Source organism: Phlebotomus argentipes, unplaced genomic scaffold (genome assembly GCF_947086385.1).
Source record: "Phlebotomus argentipes unplaced genomic scaffold, Phlebotomus argentipes genome assembly contig_15, whole genome shotgun sequence".
NCBI classification, from domain to species: domain Eukaryota; kingdom Metazoa; phylum Arthropoda; class Insecta; order Diptera; family Psychodidae; genus Phlebotomus; species Phlebotomus argentipes.
This window is the reverse complement of record NW_026776181.1, coordinates 12097302-12116712: the sequence shown is the minus strand read 5'-3', so window position 1 is coordinate 12116712 and position 19411 is coordinate 12097302. Positions and strand designations below refer to the sequence as shown.

General features: G+C 41.9%; 5 protein-coding genes across 5 annotated transcripts; 2 read left to right on the top strand and 3 right to left on the bottom strand.

Annotated features, from left to right (window-relative positions):
• Positions 1–57: 57 nt before the first annotated feature.
• On the top strand, positions 58–2149 carry LOC132261583 (U3 small nucleolar RNA-associated protein 6 homolog). The gene is made up of 3 exons (XM_059760460.1): positions 58–281; positions 346–1813; positions 1874–2149. The coding sequence occupies exons 1-3, from the start codon at positions 190–192 to the stop codon at positions 2090–2092; spliced, it is 1779 nt and encodes a 592-aa protein (XP_059616443.1). The 5' UTR covers positions 58–189; the 3' UTR covers positions 2093–2149.
• On the bottom strand, positions 2094–6584 carry LOC132261581 (nuclear pore complex protein Nup160 homolog). Its single transcript, XM_059760457.1, has 4 exons — positions 6386–6584; positions 6221–6326; positions 3907–6151; positions 2094–3843 (listed from the first exon to the last, which is right to left on the bottom strand). The coding sequence occupies exons 1-4, from the start codon at positions 6468–6470 to the stop codon at positions 2146–2148; spliced, it is 4134 nt and encodes a 1377-aa protein (XP_059616440.1). The 5' UTR covers positions 6471–6584; the 3' UTR covers positions 2094–2145.
• A 137-nt stretch (positions 6585–6721) lies between these two features.
• Positions 6722–7736, bottom strand: LOC132261585 (protein trapped in endoderm-1-like). Its single transcript, XM_059760463.1, has 2 exons — positions 7686–7736; positions 6722–7622 (listed from the first exon to the last, which is right to left on the bottom strand). The coding sequence occupies exons 1-2, from the start codon at positions 7706–7708 to the stop codon at positions 6881–6883; spliced, it is 765 nt and encodes a 254-aa protein (XP_059616446.1). The 5' UTR covers positions 7709–7736; the 3' UTR covers positions 6722–6880.
• Positions 7737–10861: 3125 nt separating this feature from the next.
• On the top strand, positions 10862–13692 carry LOC132262030 (uncharacterized). Its single transcript, XM_059761147.1, has 8 exons — positions 10862–10958; positions 11034–11232; positions 11297–11406; positions 11468–11645; positions 11711–12880; positions 12948–13060; positions 13120–13312; positions 13398–13692. Exons 1-8 carry the CDS (start codon positions 10942–10944, stop codon positions 13599–13601), a joined length of 2184 nt encoding a protein of 727 aa, XP_059617130.1. The 5' UTR covers positions 10862–10941; the 3' UTR covers positions 13602–13692.
• A 2245-nt stretch (positions 13693–15937) lies between these two features.
• On the bottom strand, positions 15938–17730 carry LOC132262454 (protein yellow-like). Its single transcript, XM_059761725.1, has 4 exons — positions 17444–17730; positions 16606–17278; positions 16455–16532; positions 15938–16386 (listed from the first exon to the last, which is right to left on the bottom strand). The coding sequence occupies exons 1-4, from the start codon at positions 17728–17730 to the stop codon at positions 16021–16023; spliced, it is 1404 nt and encodes a 467-aa protein (XP_059617708.1). The 3' UTR covers positions 15938–16020.
• Between the last annotated feature and the right edge of the window lie 1681 nt (positions 17731–19411).

Below are 19411 nucleotides of genomic sequence, written 5' to 3'. Positions count from 1 at the left end.
CTTCGAAAATCTGAATCGTGCTATAAAATGGCGAAAACTGCCGATATTTCTCTATCGGGGTTCCGTGCGTTCCGTGTGTGTGCGATTTCCAAAACAACGCGCTGTTGATGAGAATTTACTCGCATTTTGCTATTTATTGCTGAAAATACTGCTTATTATTGTGTAGAAAGTATCATTTAGTGTGTGGGAATGGCTGAAATTGTGGAATACAGAAAGGAGAAGATCCTTCCTGAATATGAACAGATGAAAAGGATCGAATTGTTTGACGATGCTGAAATAAGGTTAGTTTTTCACAGTCAAGCAAGATCTTTGAAGAAATGATCCTCACAGAGTCTTCTCTTCCAGAGACATCATAAAGAGGAGAGACGCATTGAATGCGAAAATTGTGCGACAGAATAAGGACATCCGTGATTACCTTGAGTTCATAAAGTATGAGCGGAATCTGATAGGCAGGATCCAGAAGTTGCGGAAGGACAAGAACATCCAGGAGAAGAAGGGCAACATTGAGTATGCCATTGCATTGCGAATCAAGCAACTGTACATTCAGGCCACTGATAGATTCCCGCAAAATGTGCGCATTTGGGAGGAGTTTCTTAAGTTCGCCAAAGTGTTCAAAGTCAAGGATATTTCCACAATTCTCGACCGGATGATTCAGCTGCACGGCGATAAGCCCGAAATGTGGCTCCGGGCGGTTGTGTGGGAATATGAGCAGACACAGAATATGGAGAGGGTGAAGCACTTCATGCTGGGAGGTCTGCAGAGGCATCCGGACAACAACAGGCTCTACTACAAGTTCCTCAAGATAAAGCTCATGGAAGCGGAGAAGATCAAGGTTCTGACGGAGAGTGGATTGATTGAGCGGAATCACATTCTGGAAGGGGCAAAGATCATCTATGACAATTCTAGGAAGAAGATTCACAACATCGAGTATCTGGTGAATATTCTGGAGATTGTGCAGGAATACAGTTTCGCACAGGATCTGCACAGCGCCGTGCTTCGGGACATGCAGAGTGACTTCCCGCTGGAGGAGCTGATGTGGCACACTCTGGCACGTCGCGAGCTGATGGGTTTGCACATGGTGACTGACCACGAGTTAGAGGCTGACAATCAATTCGGCGGAAACACCGACGAGGCGTCGACGAAGAGTAAAAGCACGCCCAAGAAACGGATAGAATGTTGCGTGGCGGTTTATGAGCAAGCGGCGAGAATTCTCAAGACGGAGAAAATGTGGTCGTACTACATCAACACCATGCTAGAGCTGAATCAGGACACATCTGCCCAGGCGTCACTGAAGAAAAAGGTTCTCCAAATGGCCCTAAAAGGTGGCTACGAGGCGGGTTTTCTCTCCGAGTCACACTACATTTACTACATTGAGCAAATCTTCAAGGCGCAAGACACTCGCTTGGACTTCATTCTCGAGGTGTTCGATAAAGCCACGAAATCTCACGGGATGTCTGTGCGCTTGTGGGAAATGTGGATGCGCTTTCACATTCAGAATGAATCCGAGCAGAGCTTGTATGAGGTCTTCCGGCAGGCTGTCCGAAAACTCGGTGATAAATCCTCTCCGCTGTGGCAGCTCATCATTCAGTACTATCAAGTGCGTCCCGATCTGCCGAAGCGAGTGGAAGAGATATTCAATGAGGCAATTCTGCAGCCGCCAAGCGTGAGCGCACCTCTGAAGGCGCAATACATTGAGTACGTCGCCATCACGAAAGACATCAATGCTGCGAGACACAAGTACGACGATCTGGTCCTGAACACTACGCCCTGCCTCGAGATTCACGAGAAGATGTCCTTCCTGGAGTCCATTCAGGTAATTTAATACCCCTCTTCTCTTTGAATTCTGATCTAAAACATTTCGTCTTCCTTTCAGTGCATCCCAAATGTGGACAGTTGGCGAAAATGTCATGAAAATGCTGTTCGATTCTTTGGAGAGCAGCAAGTCGATGTGTGGATAGAGTACATAAAATTCGAGAAGACCCAAGACACCCCAAAGAACATCAACCTGATATACGAGCGCGCTCTTAAGACTCTCAACGTGGATCTCGTGAACACGTTCGAAGTGAAGCACGATTTGTTGAATATCGTATAAATTCTCGCAAATGTTATATTTGGAACATCAATGTGAAATAAACACGAATTACTTTAACATCCCTGCAGTTCATATTGAATCTTGCTCATGGAGACACTGTCGACCGCTGTAAGATAGTCCTCGACGCCTCGAGTGAGTTTTTTGTGCGCCTCCTCGTATTCCGTGTCATACTCAAAGTTCAGCTTGAGGGCGTGCAGAAGAAGATCAATGTCGTGAACGGGGAAGCAAAGAGCCGCCTCATTAGATCGCAGGGAATTCCTCAGTCCAAAGGCTTCATAGTTACTCCCCAGCATAGATGAAATGAACGCCACCGCGAAGTCTGTTGCCTCCAAAAGATGCCCATGAATGACAAACAGATGCAATAGTTCACTAGGATTCTCTCTCTTGTACGACAGAAAGAGCCAGTAGGGCAGAAATGCGCCCAAGTGCAGGATTCTCTTTGCCACAACTCTTCGCAAGACTGTCGTTCCCTTCTCTTCATTCTCCACGACAATCTTCTCCAGGAGATTCCATGCCATGGCAACTGGAGAGTTCTTCAGCGGCAAATCCGCCAGGTCATTCTCCTGCAGCCACATCCAGATCTCGTTGCTCTGCTCAGCCGATGCATGTACGCATGCCGACGCCAGGTTCTCCACAACCACGGTGGGTGACAGTTTGTACGCTCTGGCAAGCTTTATGGCAGCCGTGAAGAGTCTGGAAGTCGCCAAAAGGCCCACCAACTCGCCTGCACCAACCTTCAGGATAGTACTCAACTCCCGACGATGCCTGGATAGTGTTATGGTCGCTTCGATGTAGTGCAACTCCCGTCGAATGTCCTCAATTTCCAAAACAACCACTTTGTCCAACTGGGAAGAATCCTCCTTGTTACTCACTGGCTTCGCAATCCACGCATACTCCTTGTCCACCAGATTAAGCGCATTCACGCACGCCAAGAGACAATCATAGCGATACTGCATTGCCTCCAGAGAGTTGCTTTCATAGCCAAATCTCATGGCCTGCTCATACATCACGGCAGCAGCCTTCCTCATGTTGTCCTTAGTAATGAAGAAAGCATAGAGGAAGTTGTAGTGAATGTTGTCCTCAATTGGCATCGATCGCGCGCGTGTCTCGATAATGTTCTCCAGTTCGTCCTGAAGTCCAATGTAGGGAAATCTCATGAGCAGATCCAGACGCTTCTTGTGGAACAAACACATCACGAGTTCCCGCAGATAGTCCTTTCGGCGTGATGCCTCCACGTTGGAAATGAGTGAGTGATAAGCCTCTTCGTAGTGGCTGAGCGCCAGGTGATTCGTGAACATGATGGACTGGAACATTGCCATCTGAGGATGCTTCGGCTCGAGAAGTTCAATGGCACTCTGAGCAACGCGGATGACACAGTGAAGGGCGTTGTACTGCTCAAACAGTCGAATCACCTTCAAGTAGTACATGACGATTGCTTCTCCCGTCGTCACATCTCCATCAATGTCCTGACCAATTATCTTCTCCATGAGGAATGGCTCAGTGTAGACGCCACGCGATGCCTGAATAAAGAGATCGTACGCTTTGTCGACCTCTCCGCTGTCCAGCATCGAGACGCCCAGCATGAATTGGCGAGAGCATTTGTTCCATTCGCACCAGCCGTTCAAGAGGCGCACGTAAGTTTGAATGTGATTGTGCTGGCAACTTCCAATCAGCCACGCTCCGAAGGCAAAGTTGCCTGAAACTGGCCACACCAGCTGCCCGACGATTGTCGCCAATGGAAGAAGAGTAGTCTGCAAAGCAAGGAAAATGTATCAGTGAGTAATCAACCATATCTTCCATGAATTTGCACATACCTGTCCTTGATGCTCGGTCAGCATTCGATAGTTTCCGCACGTGTAGTGCGACAGCGCCATTTGCCATCCCTTGCTCTTCAGGAAGAGCTCCAGAAGAGTGCACGGCTGGTTCGTCTTCAATAGATACTGTCGAGCATCGGACAACTGAAGAGCGTTCAAGCGATTAATGCTGCTGTCCAGTGAATTCGTCATTAGTCCTGGATCTGCTGAAGTCTTGGCTATCCACACGATGACAAAGTAAGCTTGCACAAAAACCTCCGTTTCTGGCATTTGGTGTGATCGAATATTCTCCAGCACATCACTCGCCAGAGCGGTTATATCAATGAGAATATGCTGCAAGATTAGCAGATTGCGACACAAGACGTATCGAACATCTGAAATCTGTTGCAATGACTCAGACACGAGTGAGATGCCAAATTGGCTGGCGAAGAGATTCCTCGCGTGGTTCTGCATCGACTGATCCAGCGATGGATAGTTTCGAATCTCCTCCTGAGATCCAAAATCCAAGCGCAGTGTCTCGAGCAGTGAGTGCATCGCCTCTGGCACGTCTTTGATATTAAGTGTCTTCTGGCGAATTTGCGTGAGAAAGGCGCGAGTCAGGGGAGTTTTGTCATTCTCTCCGGCCAGCATGTCCTTCACGAGGTTGTAGACAATATTGATGGGCATCTGGAGTTGATACAGTTGTCTGTCAATGTCCAATTTATCCTCATCAGGTATCTGCTGTTCGATGTCATTTAGAATGGCCACCAATTTCACCAAATTCTCCATTTGCTGTGCATTGTCACCCAATTCCATTGGGATTTGGGTCACTTCGTGGGCCTCCATTTGATTGCCAGACAGTATGCAGTGCTCCAGGAACTCACAGCGTCGAAGCAAGGAGAACATGTTCTTCTTCACGATGCAAACCGTATCCAGAGACTCCATCTGAAGTGGAATCAGTCCAATTGGCTGACAGGACTTCAAGTGATATTGCTCGCAACACGAGTAGAATCTCTCCCAAACTTGCAGGCATATCTCAATGTACTCCTCATCGGGCATATCCAGGCCACGGACTTCATTCTCAATCTCAGTCGCCACTGCTGTGCACACGCGATCTTTCAGTAGATTTATGGGATAATTGTTGTCTGGCAGGATGTTCGATCGGCGGAACATCACGAGAGCTTTCCCAATTACGTTCCTCTGGAAGCGTCCGGGCTGGAAGATGTATGAGCAATACGCCTGCCGCGGATCGGTGGTCATCTCCATTTGCACACTGAATCGATCTGGCAGTGGATCTAGAGCAGCACACGTCCAATCCACTCCCATTCCGGGCACAAAACACACACTGGACACCTTGTACTCCCCTTCGGAGTTGCAAAATAGTCCCCAGATGCGATTCTCCGTCAACTGATACTCCACAAGATCGTAATTTGGAGCCAAGATTATGTTCATAATGCTGAGTGTGTGATTAGACCCGCCCAGAGGATCTGGTTGGATGCTCACAAAGACGAATTCACATCCCGATGCGTAGCACATGAAGGCACATATTGTGTTGGACTTTCCACAGCGCAGAGTGCTGTTCTGAGGACTCTGGAACTTTGTCTCGGCATTCTCCTCGTGGCAATTCAACGTGGCCACGCACTGACCGCTGCTCAGCGACCACATGCGCAGGAAGTTGTCCCGATACAGTGTGAAAAGGAACGTCTCGTCGCCCAGCATGTAGAAGAGGGCGGAATTCACGCACTGATTGTTGGAGGTTGTCTTCCCGCGAAGAACTCCCGTGAAGCTGGACAGAATGCGGGGCACCATGTTGCTTTGGCGCAGTTCTGTGGCAATTGTGTGTCCATTTGAGCAGTTCATCGTGTAGAGCGTCAGAGTGTTCTGCCAGGCCAAAGCAAAGTATGCCTCGGAGCCCTGAGGATCCATTCCGCAAGCGGCGGTGTAGGTGATGGGCTGATTGGTTGATGTCGGCAAGCCAATCATGTGGAAAGTCAGTGGATCTCGTGCGTGAGTCACTGAGGCATCCTTGAAGATAGACATACACTTCGTGTCTGGCCTGAAGGTCTTGTGGAGCTGATTCGGATGCGGATAGTATAGGCGATGGACACTGCTTACAGTCGCCACCAGGATCACGACAAACTCTCTCAGCTCATGAATGGACACCGCCAGGATGCGGGACTCTGAGAACTTGTATCGAACATTGTTGTCCATCAAGTTGAGGTCGAGGCTCATTTCTGACAGTTCCAGAATATCATGGGAAGTTCGCCTGCAAGGAATTTCCCCATCTTACTTTTCCGGATACACGCACATTTTATTTTAGGTTAGGTCAACTCACCAGTAAATGAATCTGTTGCGGCTCTGCAAATTGGATCCATCCGCATAGCAGAATCCTCCAGCTTTCTCCGCAATGCGTATATCTTGAAGAGTGCTCTGTGTTCCGCCTGCGGAAAGTGAGAAAATTCATGGGGATTCAAAGAGAAGCCATGCAAAATAAACATACCGATTGTGAGTGTAATCTCCTTCCATTTCTCCTCAATAGACTGATTTGGGATCACTTCCCGATAGCGTAGATTGGTGTCTTCCATCTTCAGACGAATAATATATCAGAAACAACTCGGTCTAGTCAGTATTTTCAGAGAAAAACGCGAAAAAACCAACGCCGCAAGATGCTCAACAAAGCACAGGGTGTCTCTACCGGCGCTGTCAAAAAATGGCGGTGAAGTTTCAGAGCAGAGCTGAATAAAACAAGATAAATTTTTGAAGAATTCTCATAAAAGATTTTATTTACGTAATATAGTTCATTATGTTATAGAAACTTAAAATAATTCATTTAACATAATTCATTAAAATATTGACTTCATTGAAATTTTTCGAGAATGAGGAATGAACTTCATAAATAATACTTTGGTAGTGTAGTTCAGATGTTCTTAAGTTAATATTTCACTTAATATTAAGATTATGGCTATGAATTTCAGTCGGGTATTCTAAATTATTTTTACAACTGAATAACTGCGTCTTTAGCTTTCGCTTCAATGTCGATCACGCACGAAGGATCAGCTTCTCTATTGTTGTCCTTCTGGATTTGCATGGAGGCATCTTTGGAAATCCTACTGGCGGGCACGCTCTTGCTGGGCATCGGACTCACATAGTCGCTCCAGAAGAAGAGCTTCCTGAACAACTTCTTGTATGCAACGCGATAGTTGCGATTGCTTGCGGCGTAGATGAAGGGATTTATAACGCCTGATGCCCAGCACATGACAGAGGCCAGGACGTGAATGGCCGGATAGTCGACTTCGTTGTCGAACACGTTGACGAGCATGAGCGGCAGGAAGCAAAGCAGGAAGCAGCAGAAGATGGTCAGCATCATCGTGGTGAGTCTAGAGTCTTCTCGTTCGCGATTACCATTAGAACCGCCACTCTGGAGGCCAGCGTGATTCCTCAGTCGCATCCGCTGCCGTCGCACAGTCCAATAAATGCAGGTGTAGGAAATGATGATGACTATGCATGGAATGAGAAATCCCACGAGGAAGAGCACCTTCTTCGGCGATCGCCCTGACTCATCAGGCAGAATTGTGCAGGAGAAAGTCATCTCATCGAGTCCCATTTGACCCCAAACGCCCAGCACTGGTGGAATGAGCAGCGAGAATGATACGACCCAGACCAGGAAGAGCTGCAGCCAGATGTACATTGGCCGGTACACCGATGAATAAACTGAATTGTAGGCGATCAAGATGTACCTGAAGAACAAGAATGACTATAGAAGGTCGGAAAAGATTTTTTAAAAAGGGCTATCAGGGCACCTGTTCATGGTGATTCCCACCATGCTGAGCAGAGAAACTGCCACATTCCCGTACAGCAGCACCGGGAAAACGTGGCAGAGTGTCTCGCCAAGAGTCCACTTTTGCCACGTGTAGCGAATTGCCTGGAGCGGAAGGCTCATGGAGCACAGCAACAGATCCGAGATGCAGAGCGACAGCACGAAAGCCGTGGTGGCGTGACTTCTGAGCTTTGGGCATCGCAGCAGAGCCAGGATTGTGATTAAGTTGCCCAGAACGCCGACAACAGCGAAAATACTGGCGCAAACTGCAGCGAATATCGTTGCATAATCAGGATAAATAGTGGCGCTTGCCATTTTGGCCGGTTCACGAAAATCTGCAATATAATTCATAGTGCAAATCATTTCCTATGCCATATATTCTTATGTGGAATAAAATTTCACATAACATCATATGGAAACGCACATGTATCTTCTATTCTTAGCGCTAAGATTTCCTGATATAAAAAGTCATATCAAGAGAGGCAACACTCAGCGCAGCACAAGAGTCCGACTGTGTACTCTTGCATGGGTAATTTCTTAAGCAAAAACAGACGATTCAGATTTGAGATATTACGCATGAGGAGAAGCAGTGCGTTCGATGAGAATCTCACAAATCCCACCCGCTTCTAAGCTGCTGATCTGTTCTCCAGTAACATCACATGAGAAATTTTCAATAGGACACATTCAATGAGCATGGCAGTGACAATTAAATTGATGAACTGAATGCTTATCCGCTTACTACCGAATATTAAATTGCGTATATAAGTTGCATGGATGCGAAAACATCTCAATTTTATGATGCTCTGTTTAGTTTTTTGTATGTCTCATAATGATAAACAACATGCCGATTTTTTCAGCATGTTTTCACATATTTATAGCGAACACTCGGTTGGGTTTTGAGCAGCATCACTTTTCCATATTAACTCGATTTTATGCTGCATCAAAAGTGGAATGAATAGTGAAAAACGGCCAGTCTCACATATTTTTTGTGCATGCACTTCTCTTTTTGATATGCCATGAGTCATTTAATTTCGAGGGCCCTTGCAGTGCGTCTGATTTTGTGGAGCATACGCAATGTGAGACATAATGGACAACAGTTGTAATCAACCCAAAAAGACTAAGAGAATTTCATTATCAGGAAAAGCAAAATTTGCAGCATTAATATTAAAGCATTGTGAGAAGAAAAATGATTCTGCAAATCAACAGGAATTCAAATGAATTATTAAATAAAAAAAACCCAAAAGTCTGAAATATGATATCTTTCGCAGATTTTTGACACTCACGCAATTTCTAGTCCAAAATACCCAAAATATTCTTATCGATGACTCAAAAATTTCGGACTCATTAACAAATCAAGACTATTTCATTTTACTTTGAACATAAAATGATAAATCGTCGTCTAGGGAACTTAATGTATTCAAAGATTCGTATGCATTTAAATAAATTAAAAACAACCAGGAATTGTATGGTAATTATTCCTTGATTACTTGAGTCTCTTTTTCTGGATGGCTTGTGTCACTTTTTCGTCAATATTCAATAATAAACAATTGAGCGGTGTGAATCGGAGGGAAGATTGCAATTTGTGCCGTTTGCTGTCGAATAACAATAGAAACACCTGGATTCACGGGGATTTTGAGCAACACACTCACATTATCACACAAGAGCAAAGAAGCGGAGGGTCAAAATCATCTCTGCTTCGCTCAAAATTCTGCTCATATCGCACAGCAAGTGATAATATGTGAGAGTAAGTAACACAGCGTCATTAATATGACTTGACGAAATTGGATAAATTCATCCAGAGGATCATATTTCTTGATGTTACTCTTCGATTAATGATAATGATACTTTCCCATACATATGTACATTGTACATAATCAATTTGGCACTCTTTCATGCATTATATTTCCATTTCTACCATAATCATGAGCAAACACTACAACAGTGGGGAGTCCGCGGCTCCTCAGCCCCAAATTGTCATCAATTCACGTATGTCCTAATCAAACACAATATTTCCTTCTAAATATGTACAATACGCCAAATGCGCAGATGACGAAAGAAGAAATGCGACAGAGAGACTTCTCTTTTCTCCCTCTGGTTCACGTACAAAGGGACGACATCGTCAGATAAGGCGAGAAATACAAAATATCATGCACAAAATGCATTGCTTGTTTGTGGTGAAGAAGAGAGATTTTTTGTGGCATGATTGAGATTGAGACGTTGACAAAGTGATCTTCAGGGGAAGATTGAATTTAAATTTTTATTCAAATTATGATTTAATTGACAAACAAGGGGAAAATACATTCATGATTCGTCTGTCGATAAAATGATTTTCTTATTTTACAGATTATTCATTTTTTATTGTTTCTCATAAGGAAAAGTGCTTCATGAAAGGCACTGAAAGCGTCATATTTTCAAATGAAAAAAATATAACGCATAAAGAAAGGCGAAACAAAGCATTTTTAATAGCTTTTCAATAAATGAACGAATCAGTGGAAAAAATGATAATTAATATCACATTAAATTTGGTGAAGCACACTTACGAGAATGTTAGAGATTATAATTCCGTCTTTTGTGGTGTCTTTGAAGAGACCCAGAGTTCTTTTGCATTCTAATCACGTCGAGAGTATCCGGAATTTATTCATCTCCACTTCACAGTAATTTCAATTTTATTTCAATTAATTGGCGCTCATTCACTTGGTCGCACTTGGTCACACTTATTGTCATCAATTTTCCCGAATATTTCCAATTAATTTTACTGCAGCAGTTACAAAACCTCCGCTTGCTTCAGAGTTTGCTCGGCGAATGAATAGAAATCTCGCCTACATTCATCAATCGAAACCAGTTCTGCAGATTCGTCCTTTGTGTGTGAATGAGCGCCAATTGTCTCGGACGTTTTTGTTGCTGGGTAGATTTGCCGGCTGGGAACAGTCAACAATTGAGTACCGTTTTCTCAAATTTCTGTGGAATTTTAACCCAAACTGTAAATCCATTGTAGAAATTGATAATTTCTCTTATCAAAAATGCTGAATTAGAGCCAAAATGAATAATTTTCTAAATTGAATTATAATTCTCATGCCAGCGCGAACACAAAACTGTTCATATGAAATGTACGAGAATTCCACTCTTTTTTGACAATTGCAAATGTCAATATTATTGTTTACATGTTTTCATACACGCGTTGTCTGAAAAGTTTAGTGATATTTTAAGGATTTTCCGGGATTTTCTCGATAATTTGATCCATGGACATCTCAAGAGGGTAACCAAAGTCTTGTCTCATGTCGTACTTTATAAGAAAATGTTGTAACATTCTCATAAACCATCTGAATTATAGTGGAACGAGAGCCTCGAATGGAAAAGTTTATCCAAATCAGGCACAGCGACGCCTCTTGCGAAAATTAGTGGCGGAGAAGAAGGAAAAATCTAAGGATGCCGGAGTTACAAATCGAAATAGATTAGTGGACTTCAGGAAATGGGCGCCAGAACTCAACAAATTGGGGCCTCCAATGCGTTCAGCGCTCAAATGGAAAAATGTAATTGAGTTCCCAGCTAATGAATTCATATGATCATAGTGACTAAAAAATCGCCTTTTTGCAGTGCTGGTTTCATCACAAGCGGCAGAGAAATTTCTTTGAGTTCTACTACAAAACAGTCAGAGTGGCTTCTCAAAAGGAGAAGGACGTTTGTCAGGCGAAGCTCCCTAAGAAGTATATAAATGCTTTTTGCAATCTTTTTTACCGCTTTTAAAATTATACTCCCTTTCTTAAGGAGAAAAGTTTGCAAGAAAATGCAGATACGCAAATTTCTGGAGCTGCTTAAGAATAAAAAGGACGAGAGTGAATCTCGTGGTGAGCCTTTTACGACAATTACGACAGCAGATTTCAGAAATTGGACAAAAGTTCTCAACAAATTGGGTCCAATTTATCCAGTGGACAAATGGAAAATGGTTTGTTGAGCATTTGGGTTCCATATTTATTATTCTCTTTCAATTTCATCCTTTCCGTGTTCTAGACTTGGAAGACAATGAAGAAACAGAAGAAGGACAACGTGTATTTTAAGTCAGAAGATTTCAGCAAGTATAAGGAAATTGGCTGTGGATCTTCGGAAGAATTCTACTTGAGTGACGATGATTCTGCTGAAGATATGGAAGTTCAAGGCACAAAGCCGAGTGAAATGTGCGAAAAGGAAGCTTCTAAAAGAAGTGCAAGGGAAACGGATAATGAAATCTGTGATTCATTTACGGAAAGCGATGTTGATCAGAACTTTTCGAGTCTCTGTCGCATTTGCTTGAAAAAGCGAAAGACAATGAATACTTTCGTTGATGGATCGTACAGGAACATCTCATATTTGGATATTTATCACGAATGCATAGGAGAGGCATTCAAAATATATCCCTTTTGCTCCACTGACATTTGTGAACTCTGCGAAAAGAATTTTCTCAACATGTACATTTTTCGGGGAATATGTTTGCAGACAGAAACAAAGTTATCTTACATTGAAAGTCAGAAGGACGAAACTTTCGACTCTGTCGAGGAGGAGTTCAGTGCTGAAGATAACATGCCACTGCTTCAGGTTAACATTCCGGATGAGTACGATGAAGACAGTGAAATGGAGGGTCTTGAGGAAAAATCTATACCTGAGGAAATTGGAGAATCTCTTGATCAGAAGGACGTATTTCTGAGTGTTGAGCCCTTTGATCAATGCGATGAAAAAATGATATTTTCAGAGAGACCTAAATTATTCGATAAAAATGAAGAAAACACGCCGGAAAATACGGGAGAAACAAAATCAATTTCGCAAGATCCAATGCAATGCAAGGCCGAATCCAAAGATGCGTGTCACGTGAATGAGGATAGCAATTCTGATCCTGAGAACAATAATATGGATTCTGAAAAAGATTCTGAAGTCTGTGATGAGGAGAATGTTGAAAGTGGAAGAATATCAAGATTTCATAAACGATCCGTACAGGAGAATGAAACAAAGACCGGAGAAAAGGCTACGAAAGAACGACCCAACAAAGCACAAATTGCACTTTTGCGTAAGTTGGTGGCCGAAAAGAAGGGTGCAAATGAAAAGTTTGGAGTTCGTGAGTTTCGATTGAAGAATTTTGATTTCAAACGCTGGGCGCCTGAATTGAATGCTCTCGGACCACCTTTTAGATCAGGACTCAAGTGGAAAGATGTAAGTTCTGGTAATTTAATTTATTTTTTGGCAAAATCTCAAAGATCGTACTGATTTTTCTCTCTAGTGTTGGTTTATTCACAACAAAAAGAAGACTGGATTTTATGACTTCATGTACAGGAATAAAAGGAAAAACTATGGCACTGATAAGCCCTTGAGCAAGAACAGACAGAGATTGAAGTATGATTAATTTTAAGTTTAGTCATTTACATTTACTACAGCTTTTCTTTTAATTTCAGTCCTAATCCGACGATGCGTCAAAGAATGAATAAGAAACAATTGAGAGTCTTTGAAAACTTCTTCAAGGAGCGCAGAGAAAAGTCTGAGTCTTCGGAAAGTAGGATATCCCTCTTCACGAGAGACTTTGTAGATTTGAAACGAAGACTGAATCTACTTGGTCCACCATATAGGACTGTAAACGAGTGGAAATTGGTAAGTAAATATTCAAAAGATGATCGTGATACAATGAAGTCATAAAGAATTTAATTTAATAATAATTTCAACTCTTATTTTGAAGACTTGGCGCCACACAAAGAAGAATTCCCTCAAAGCATTTGCTAATGACGTTCAGGAAATTGGATATGAGTCTTCCGATGCATATTACTTCTCAAATGAATCATCAGATTACAGTAGTGATCAGGGAGAGGAAAACGGTGATGCGCTTAAGAAAAATACCAGACAGGCAGAGACGGGTGAGTCTTCGGATTCTTGTGCAGAGTAAATCACACATTGTGATGCATGTGAATTTGTAATAAAAAAAAATGAATTCGCCGATTAACGAGAAAACTTAAAAATAAATTTGTTATCAACTGAGTTGGAGTGCATGAGCACCCTGTGGGACTTTCACTTCCGCGGAATTGTTAGAGGTAATTTCATTTGCGATTCTCTACTTCCATCACCAATCAGACCCGAGTTTCCACTGAATGGAGCTGCTAATGCCCGCCCAGAAAGAAATTCTCATCATACACAATAACATTATTCTGTCATAATCGGTTCAGCAGCGCAGTGCATTTTCATTCACAGCCAAAGTAATTTGAAAAATCGCTTATCACCTTTCAGCCATCGATAAGAATTGAGAAGACTGCGCTGTTTTTCGCACACTCTTCCTTGTGCCTTTCTGATCTACATTGGGATTATGTAATATTCCGCCCATTGTGGTTTACAAATGGACAAGAGAGCAGCATAGAGAAAATCTGCTGTTGATGAGTTGGATATTTTTGGAAGGGTTCAATGCATTAGTTTGAATTCGCAATTCGGGAAGTCTTTCGTTTTATTTCAATTATTTATCTGCGGATTACTCAAACTGTATTTATAGCCAATCAGGCGACTGTCCATCTATTCCAATCCAAAAATTTATTACTTTAATCGAAATAAATGTGCCAACAATTTTTATTGTGCAGCAATTTACTTCTTAGAATCGCTGAAAAACTATGTATATAAGGGAAATAAATCTACTTTATGTGCACAATTTCATTCATATCGATATAATCTAATTTAATTTCCATTCTAATGAAAATTCAGCTGCATTTTCTATGTTTAACCATTCGAATGAGGAGCATATAGAGCGGTAATGAGATTCAATATCATCAGAAATGCATTTAAATAAAACGAGCCTCACGCATTTCGTGCAAATCTACGAGGATAATCTGTGAATTTTCTCCTCTGTAATGATCTTCTAATTAAGTTTTAAATAGTGGTGGCATGAAAATTGACTCTACTACAATCGACGCAATTCTTCCGTTGAAATTCATGTACAACAGTCGAATAAGTGCCAATTTCCTCTCACGGCCCATTGAAGTCTCTTCCTAGTAGATTTGTTTTTTTTTCACGTTCGTATGTTTTGTTCAACTGATGTATTTTAGTGAGACATTATGCATGCGCTTAAATCAGTGAGTTATTTCCGAATACCGCTGATGTGGATGAAGATTTGAGGATAGCAATTGCGCACTGAATTAAAGTTTGATTTTTATTATGATTTTTTTGGAAATATCTAATCGCACTACAGAGTTGAAAGCTGTGTGAATTTGTGCAGGCCAAATTGGCATATAAATCCCATTTTCCCTTGAATGAATTCCTCGACAGAGATTAGAGTGAATTTATGCGATTGGCTACATGCAAGTTTTGGAGTTATCAGTTCAATTAGAAACGGCGCAGAATAATTGATCACCATTGTTTTGTCTGTGACAGTTCTGTCCGCAACTGCATGAGAAATATTTCGTAGCTTAAACGAACTATTGTTGATCTTCTCCCCATTTAATTGTCCACATGTCGGAGCTAACAAGAGACATACAAGAGAGATTTCTCCTTGAAGGAAACATTTTCAGAATGAAGAGAAAAATGCCTCAATGCCGCGTCTTGGAATGGATTCAACAAACCGTATAGAACATGTGAGAATCGTGCAAAATGTGCTATAATTATTTTTGAGAAAGAAATATGTATATGAAATCGTTAGAATTTGTCCTATTTATCATCTGAATGGGCAAAATATAGCTTCTAATAAATTCTGCAATGTGGGTCAAAATAGATTCTTAATCGCGCAATCGGACAATCAATTAATTTAATTAAATACGTGCAATTCGACAAGAAGCCACAAATCCATGAGCACATGAATGTGTGCATGTCTTCACGAGAGATTTCTGTTGACGGGAAAATTGAAGATTGGACTATTCGACTGAGAACGAGGACGAACAAGTGGACAGACTGTGACCTTTCATTTACAGTACCTGTAGAATTGCTAATTATCATCGCCATGATAATTATCTCGGGAAATTTGACTACGTAAATGCATAGATTTATTGCTTCAAAGCAAATCTCTACATCTCAATACGTTTCAGATTGACTTGGAATTGTTCTGAGTAAATAATTCGTGATTTATTCCACTTATCGTGTTGTATATTTTCAAGAGCAATTATGCAATAGCAAATTAGGGAAAAGATAGGAGCTTTCATAGGAATTTTTATGTGAAATAATCAGTCAAGTTTAGTGATTGGGCGACAAAGATAGAGAAGACATTGAGGTCACATTTAATGCTTCATATATTTTTGTTATTTTGTCTGAATGTTAGGAAATAGTAGATTACTCAAAGTAAATATTAAAGTGATTAACGCAGTCCATTGAGAGTGAAATTAAGTCTTTATGATTCAGCGCCAAAGGTGGCTTCCTCTCTTGTTGGGGTCGCATGGCGTATTCTTCGCGGCGGCTTTGGCGCTCGCGCGCAGAATGCGAACGTTGACTTTGCTGTAGTCTAGGCCGGTGTAGAGGAATAGAGGCAGATTGTTGGCCAGCACCCAAACTCCCTGATCGGCAGCCTTGTCGACTTTGATGTCATTCGGGAAGGAGAGGAAGACTTGATTCTGGTCCACGTGATGGATATTGCTGGGAACCAGAACCTTGTTCGTGTCCCAACAGCCGATAGCGTCCTGATTCACGAGTGTGTAGAACAAGACGCCGTCTCGATCAATGCCGGACGTGGAGGACTGACTGTTACGTCCTCTGTCGCCAACTTCCTGTAAAGTGCCACATTATTGATTGGATAAATATTTTTGTGACGCTCGTTAACAGTGGCGATACAGACCTTGAATTGTGTATTGACATTGATGCCTTGCGTCCAGATTGTCTCGTTTTGCAGCACCGAAGTCAGAACTGAGAATTCCTATAGAAGGGGCAGAAGATAAATTTCAGGTTTGTGGCAAATAAATAATGCTTAATATGTTGTGTCAACAAACCGAAAAACTAGACATGGGATGGAAATACATGAGACGATCACCACGTGCATCAACGAGTCCCAAAGCTGTGCCGAAAATACCGTCAGTCCATTGATAATTCAGTTGATTGTGGAAGCTGTAATCGCATGCATGAGGATTTGGCAGCATGAAGTAGTTGTTGGTGCGCCAGCTTCGCCTTTTGCCCAGACTGAACACCCACAATCCGTTGCGCCACACATCCGTCACGTACGCATGGGCATCTTCGCAGCGCCCATCGCGAATGTCCACCAGGATGCTGGTGTAGAGCGAGTCCTCCTTGATTTGGTTGTCTGGAATTTGGAAGGTGAGCAGGTGGCGATCGGTGGCCAGGTCGAAGATCATAATTTTCGGAGGGCACACGAGATTAGGAGTGCTCGTTGTGTTCACCATGCCCGCGTCAATGGCCCACAGGCGACCGCACTCGTCTATGTGTATGCGGAAGACTGACATGAGCTTCGTGCAGTCGGGATTTGTGGGTGTCGTGTGGTATTGCCAATTGGGATAAGGACGAAGCAGCGGAGTCCTGGTCTTGGGCGGCAGATCGAGCGACACGAGAGTCGCCGGGGTGCCAATTTTCCAACGTGGAATGGAGATGAAGAAGCGATTCTGGTAAGCATCAATGCCCAGAGGCATGGTATTTTCTGGAATATATTCCCTGTAAACCATAAAAGTAGGCATCAAGAGTTGAAACGAGTTTGATATCATTGAAAATTGTCATTCACTCTATTTCTTTTGTCGTCTCATCCGCAAGAACGATGAAACCACAAGAACCACAAGAACACAGAAGTGGCCGCTAATGGAGGAAACCGGATTAACTCACCCAGAAGTGATTGCGGCTCTTCTCTCAGTGGTACTGGGATATTCATAGTCGAAAATATTCCACTCATAGACGATCTCAAAGGGACTCGTTGATGACACGTACGGCCCTCCGTAAGGACCAGTTCGTCGACCAGGCGTTTGATTCGTTACATCAACGCGAGAGTCCAAGTCCACTTGTCCTCTGTTACTTGTGCTATTGTAGTAAGGATTCCTGTTGTGATACGGCGAATATCCATATCCGTGGGCAGAGGCGATAACGCCAATGAGCAGGACACTAAACAAAAACATCTCCACTACCAACTCTTATCACCGCTCTTTCCGACCACTCTTATTCCAAACCACAAAAGCGCGTCTCTCGGAATTTCTCGGACCGGCTAGGAAGGTTGTACTGATGAGACTGACTCTGGAGACAAATACAGTGTGTGTTATATAGACAGAGCTGACAAGGCTACTTTGGGGCCGTTCTTGTTGAAGTATTACGTAGTATTATCGCGGTTGTTTAATTTGTCATTCACATACAACATAAGTAAAGTTTAATGAGCTCGAAATATAAGAAAAGTATCTAATTCACACTAATTCAACAAATAATCTTTCCTCTTTTATGTACTTTTACGGCCCCAGAGTGTAGCTTTATGTTCTTTTCGAAGTCACTGCGTTTTATGTATTGGCGGTTTTTTCCCAATTTGCTATATATTGCGACGATGAGACATTATCTTTATATAAAATTTGACAATGATTTTAATGTGAGATATTGACCAATGGAATTTTTGCTGATTGCGCTTAAACATTTAAAACAGTTTTTTTTCTCTTAAAATTCGAGTGTGAGCACATAAAAGAAAAGTAGTGCAATTCTTAGAAACACCGAATGGTGGAGATAAATAATTAGCGATGGTTTGGCTTAAGTCATTGGAATATTTCATGCTACCAAAAACATGATTTGACCACATGTTGAACAAGTCATCAGAATTTTGTCAAACACGTGCCACACGAGTTAGGTGTCTAAAAAACTGAGATTATTTACATATTATATATTATATAATATTAGTGAATCGCACGCCTTACGGGTGCATAACTATTTCCAGACATTCCGCATGTTAGTATGAAGTTTTGAGATAGTTTCGCTGGACTATGGAGAAGAGAACAATATGTGTATGGCGATAAAATTATCTCTCCTCAGTTGGGCATGAAATATCACGAAATTATTGACTTGTTCGTTATTGTTGTCTTCTTTCTAAATCTCTCATTCTGGCTTATATATGCAAAAAGGAAGATATCAAACAATTTCACTTAAGATCCGCCTTTTCATTGTGATTTCTTTCATACAAACTTTTACAAGCAATCGTATTTCAATTTCATAGTCATTTTACAAATTATGAAAATTTGAAAAGTCATTTTTTCAGTTAAAGTATTTCATTTCGATGATGAAATATGATTTTCCCATATTTCTTAACATTTTCTTAGACAGTGGCTAAAGAGGATCTGAAGAGATTACTTTCCTGTTTTCTGTTATTATTGTTTGTTGCGCCTAAGAGGTGTTGTAAAATAGGTTTTATATTTATAATATGCACTCTACACAGCAGAGTATATGCAAAATATTACTATTTTTATATGTATTTACATAGCTTATTGAATTATATTATTTTCAATTGTTGCAAAGCACTCCTTTTAGGTCTTTCACATCAAACAATTTGAATATTATTGTTCATTCTTCGTGAAGTACACGTACATTACTATTCACATGGCCGTATGTATTGTATTTATATGAAGTGCCTGTGCGGAATTGTTTAAAGTGACGTAACGAATCAGGTGAAATTGAGAGAGTGCATCTTTTGATGTGTATACGGTGCTTGTTTATTTGTAATACGTTCTAGTACAGATCCTATCAAGAGGTGGATTGCCATTATTCTTATTACATGGAAGGAGAAATTTTTGAGTTGTGCCTTGCCTATTAAAGCTTGTCTGTGCCGGA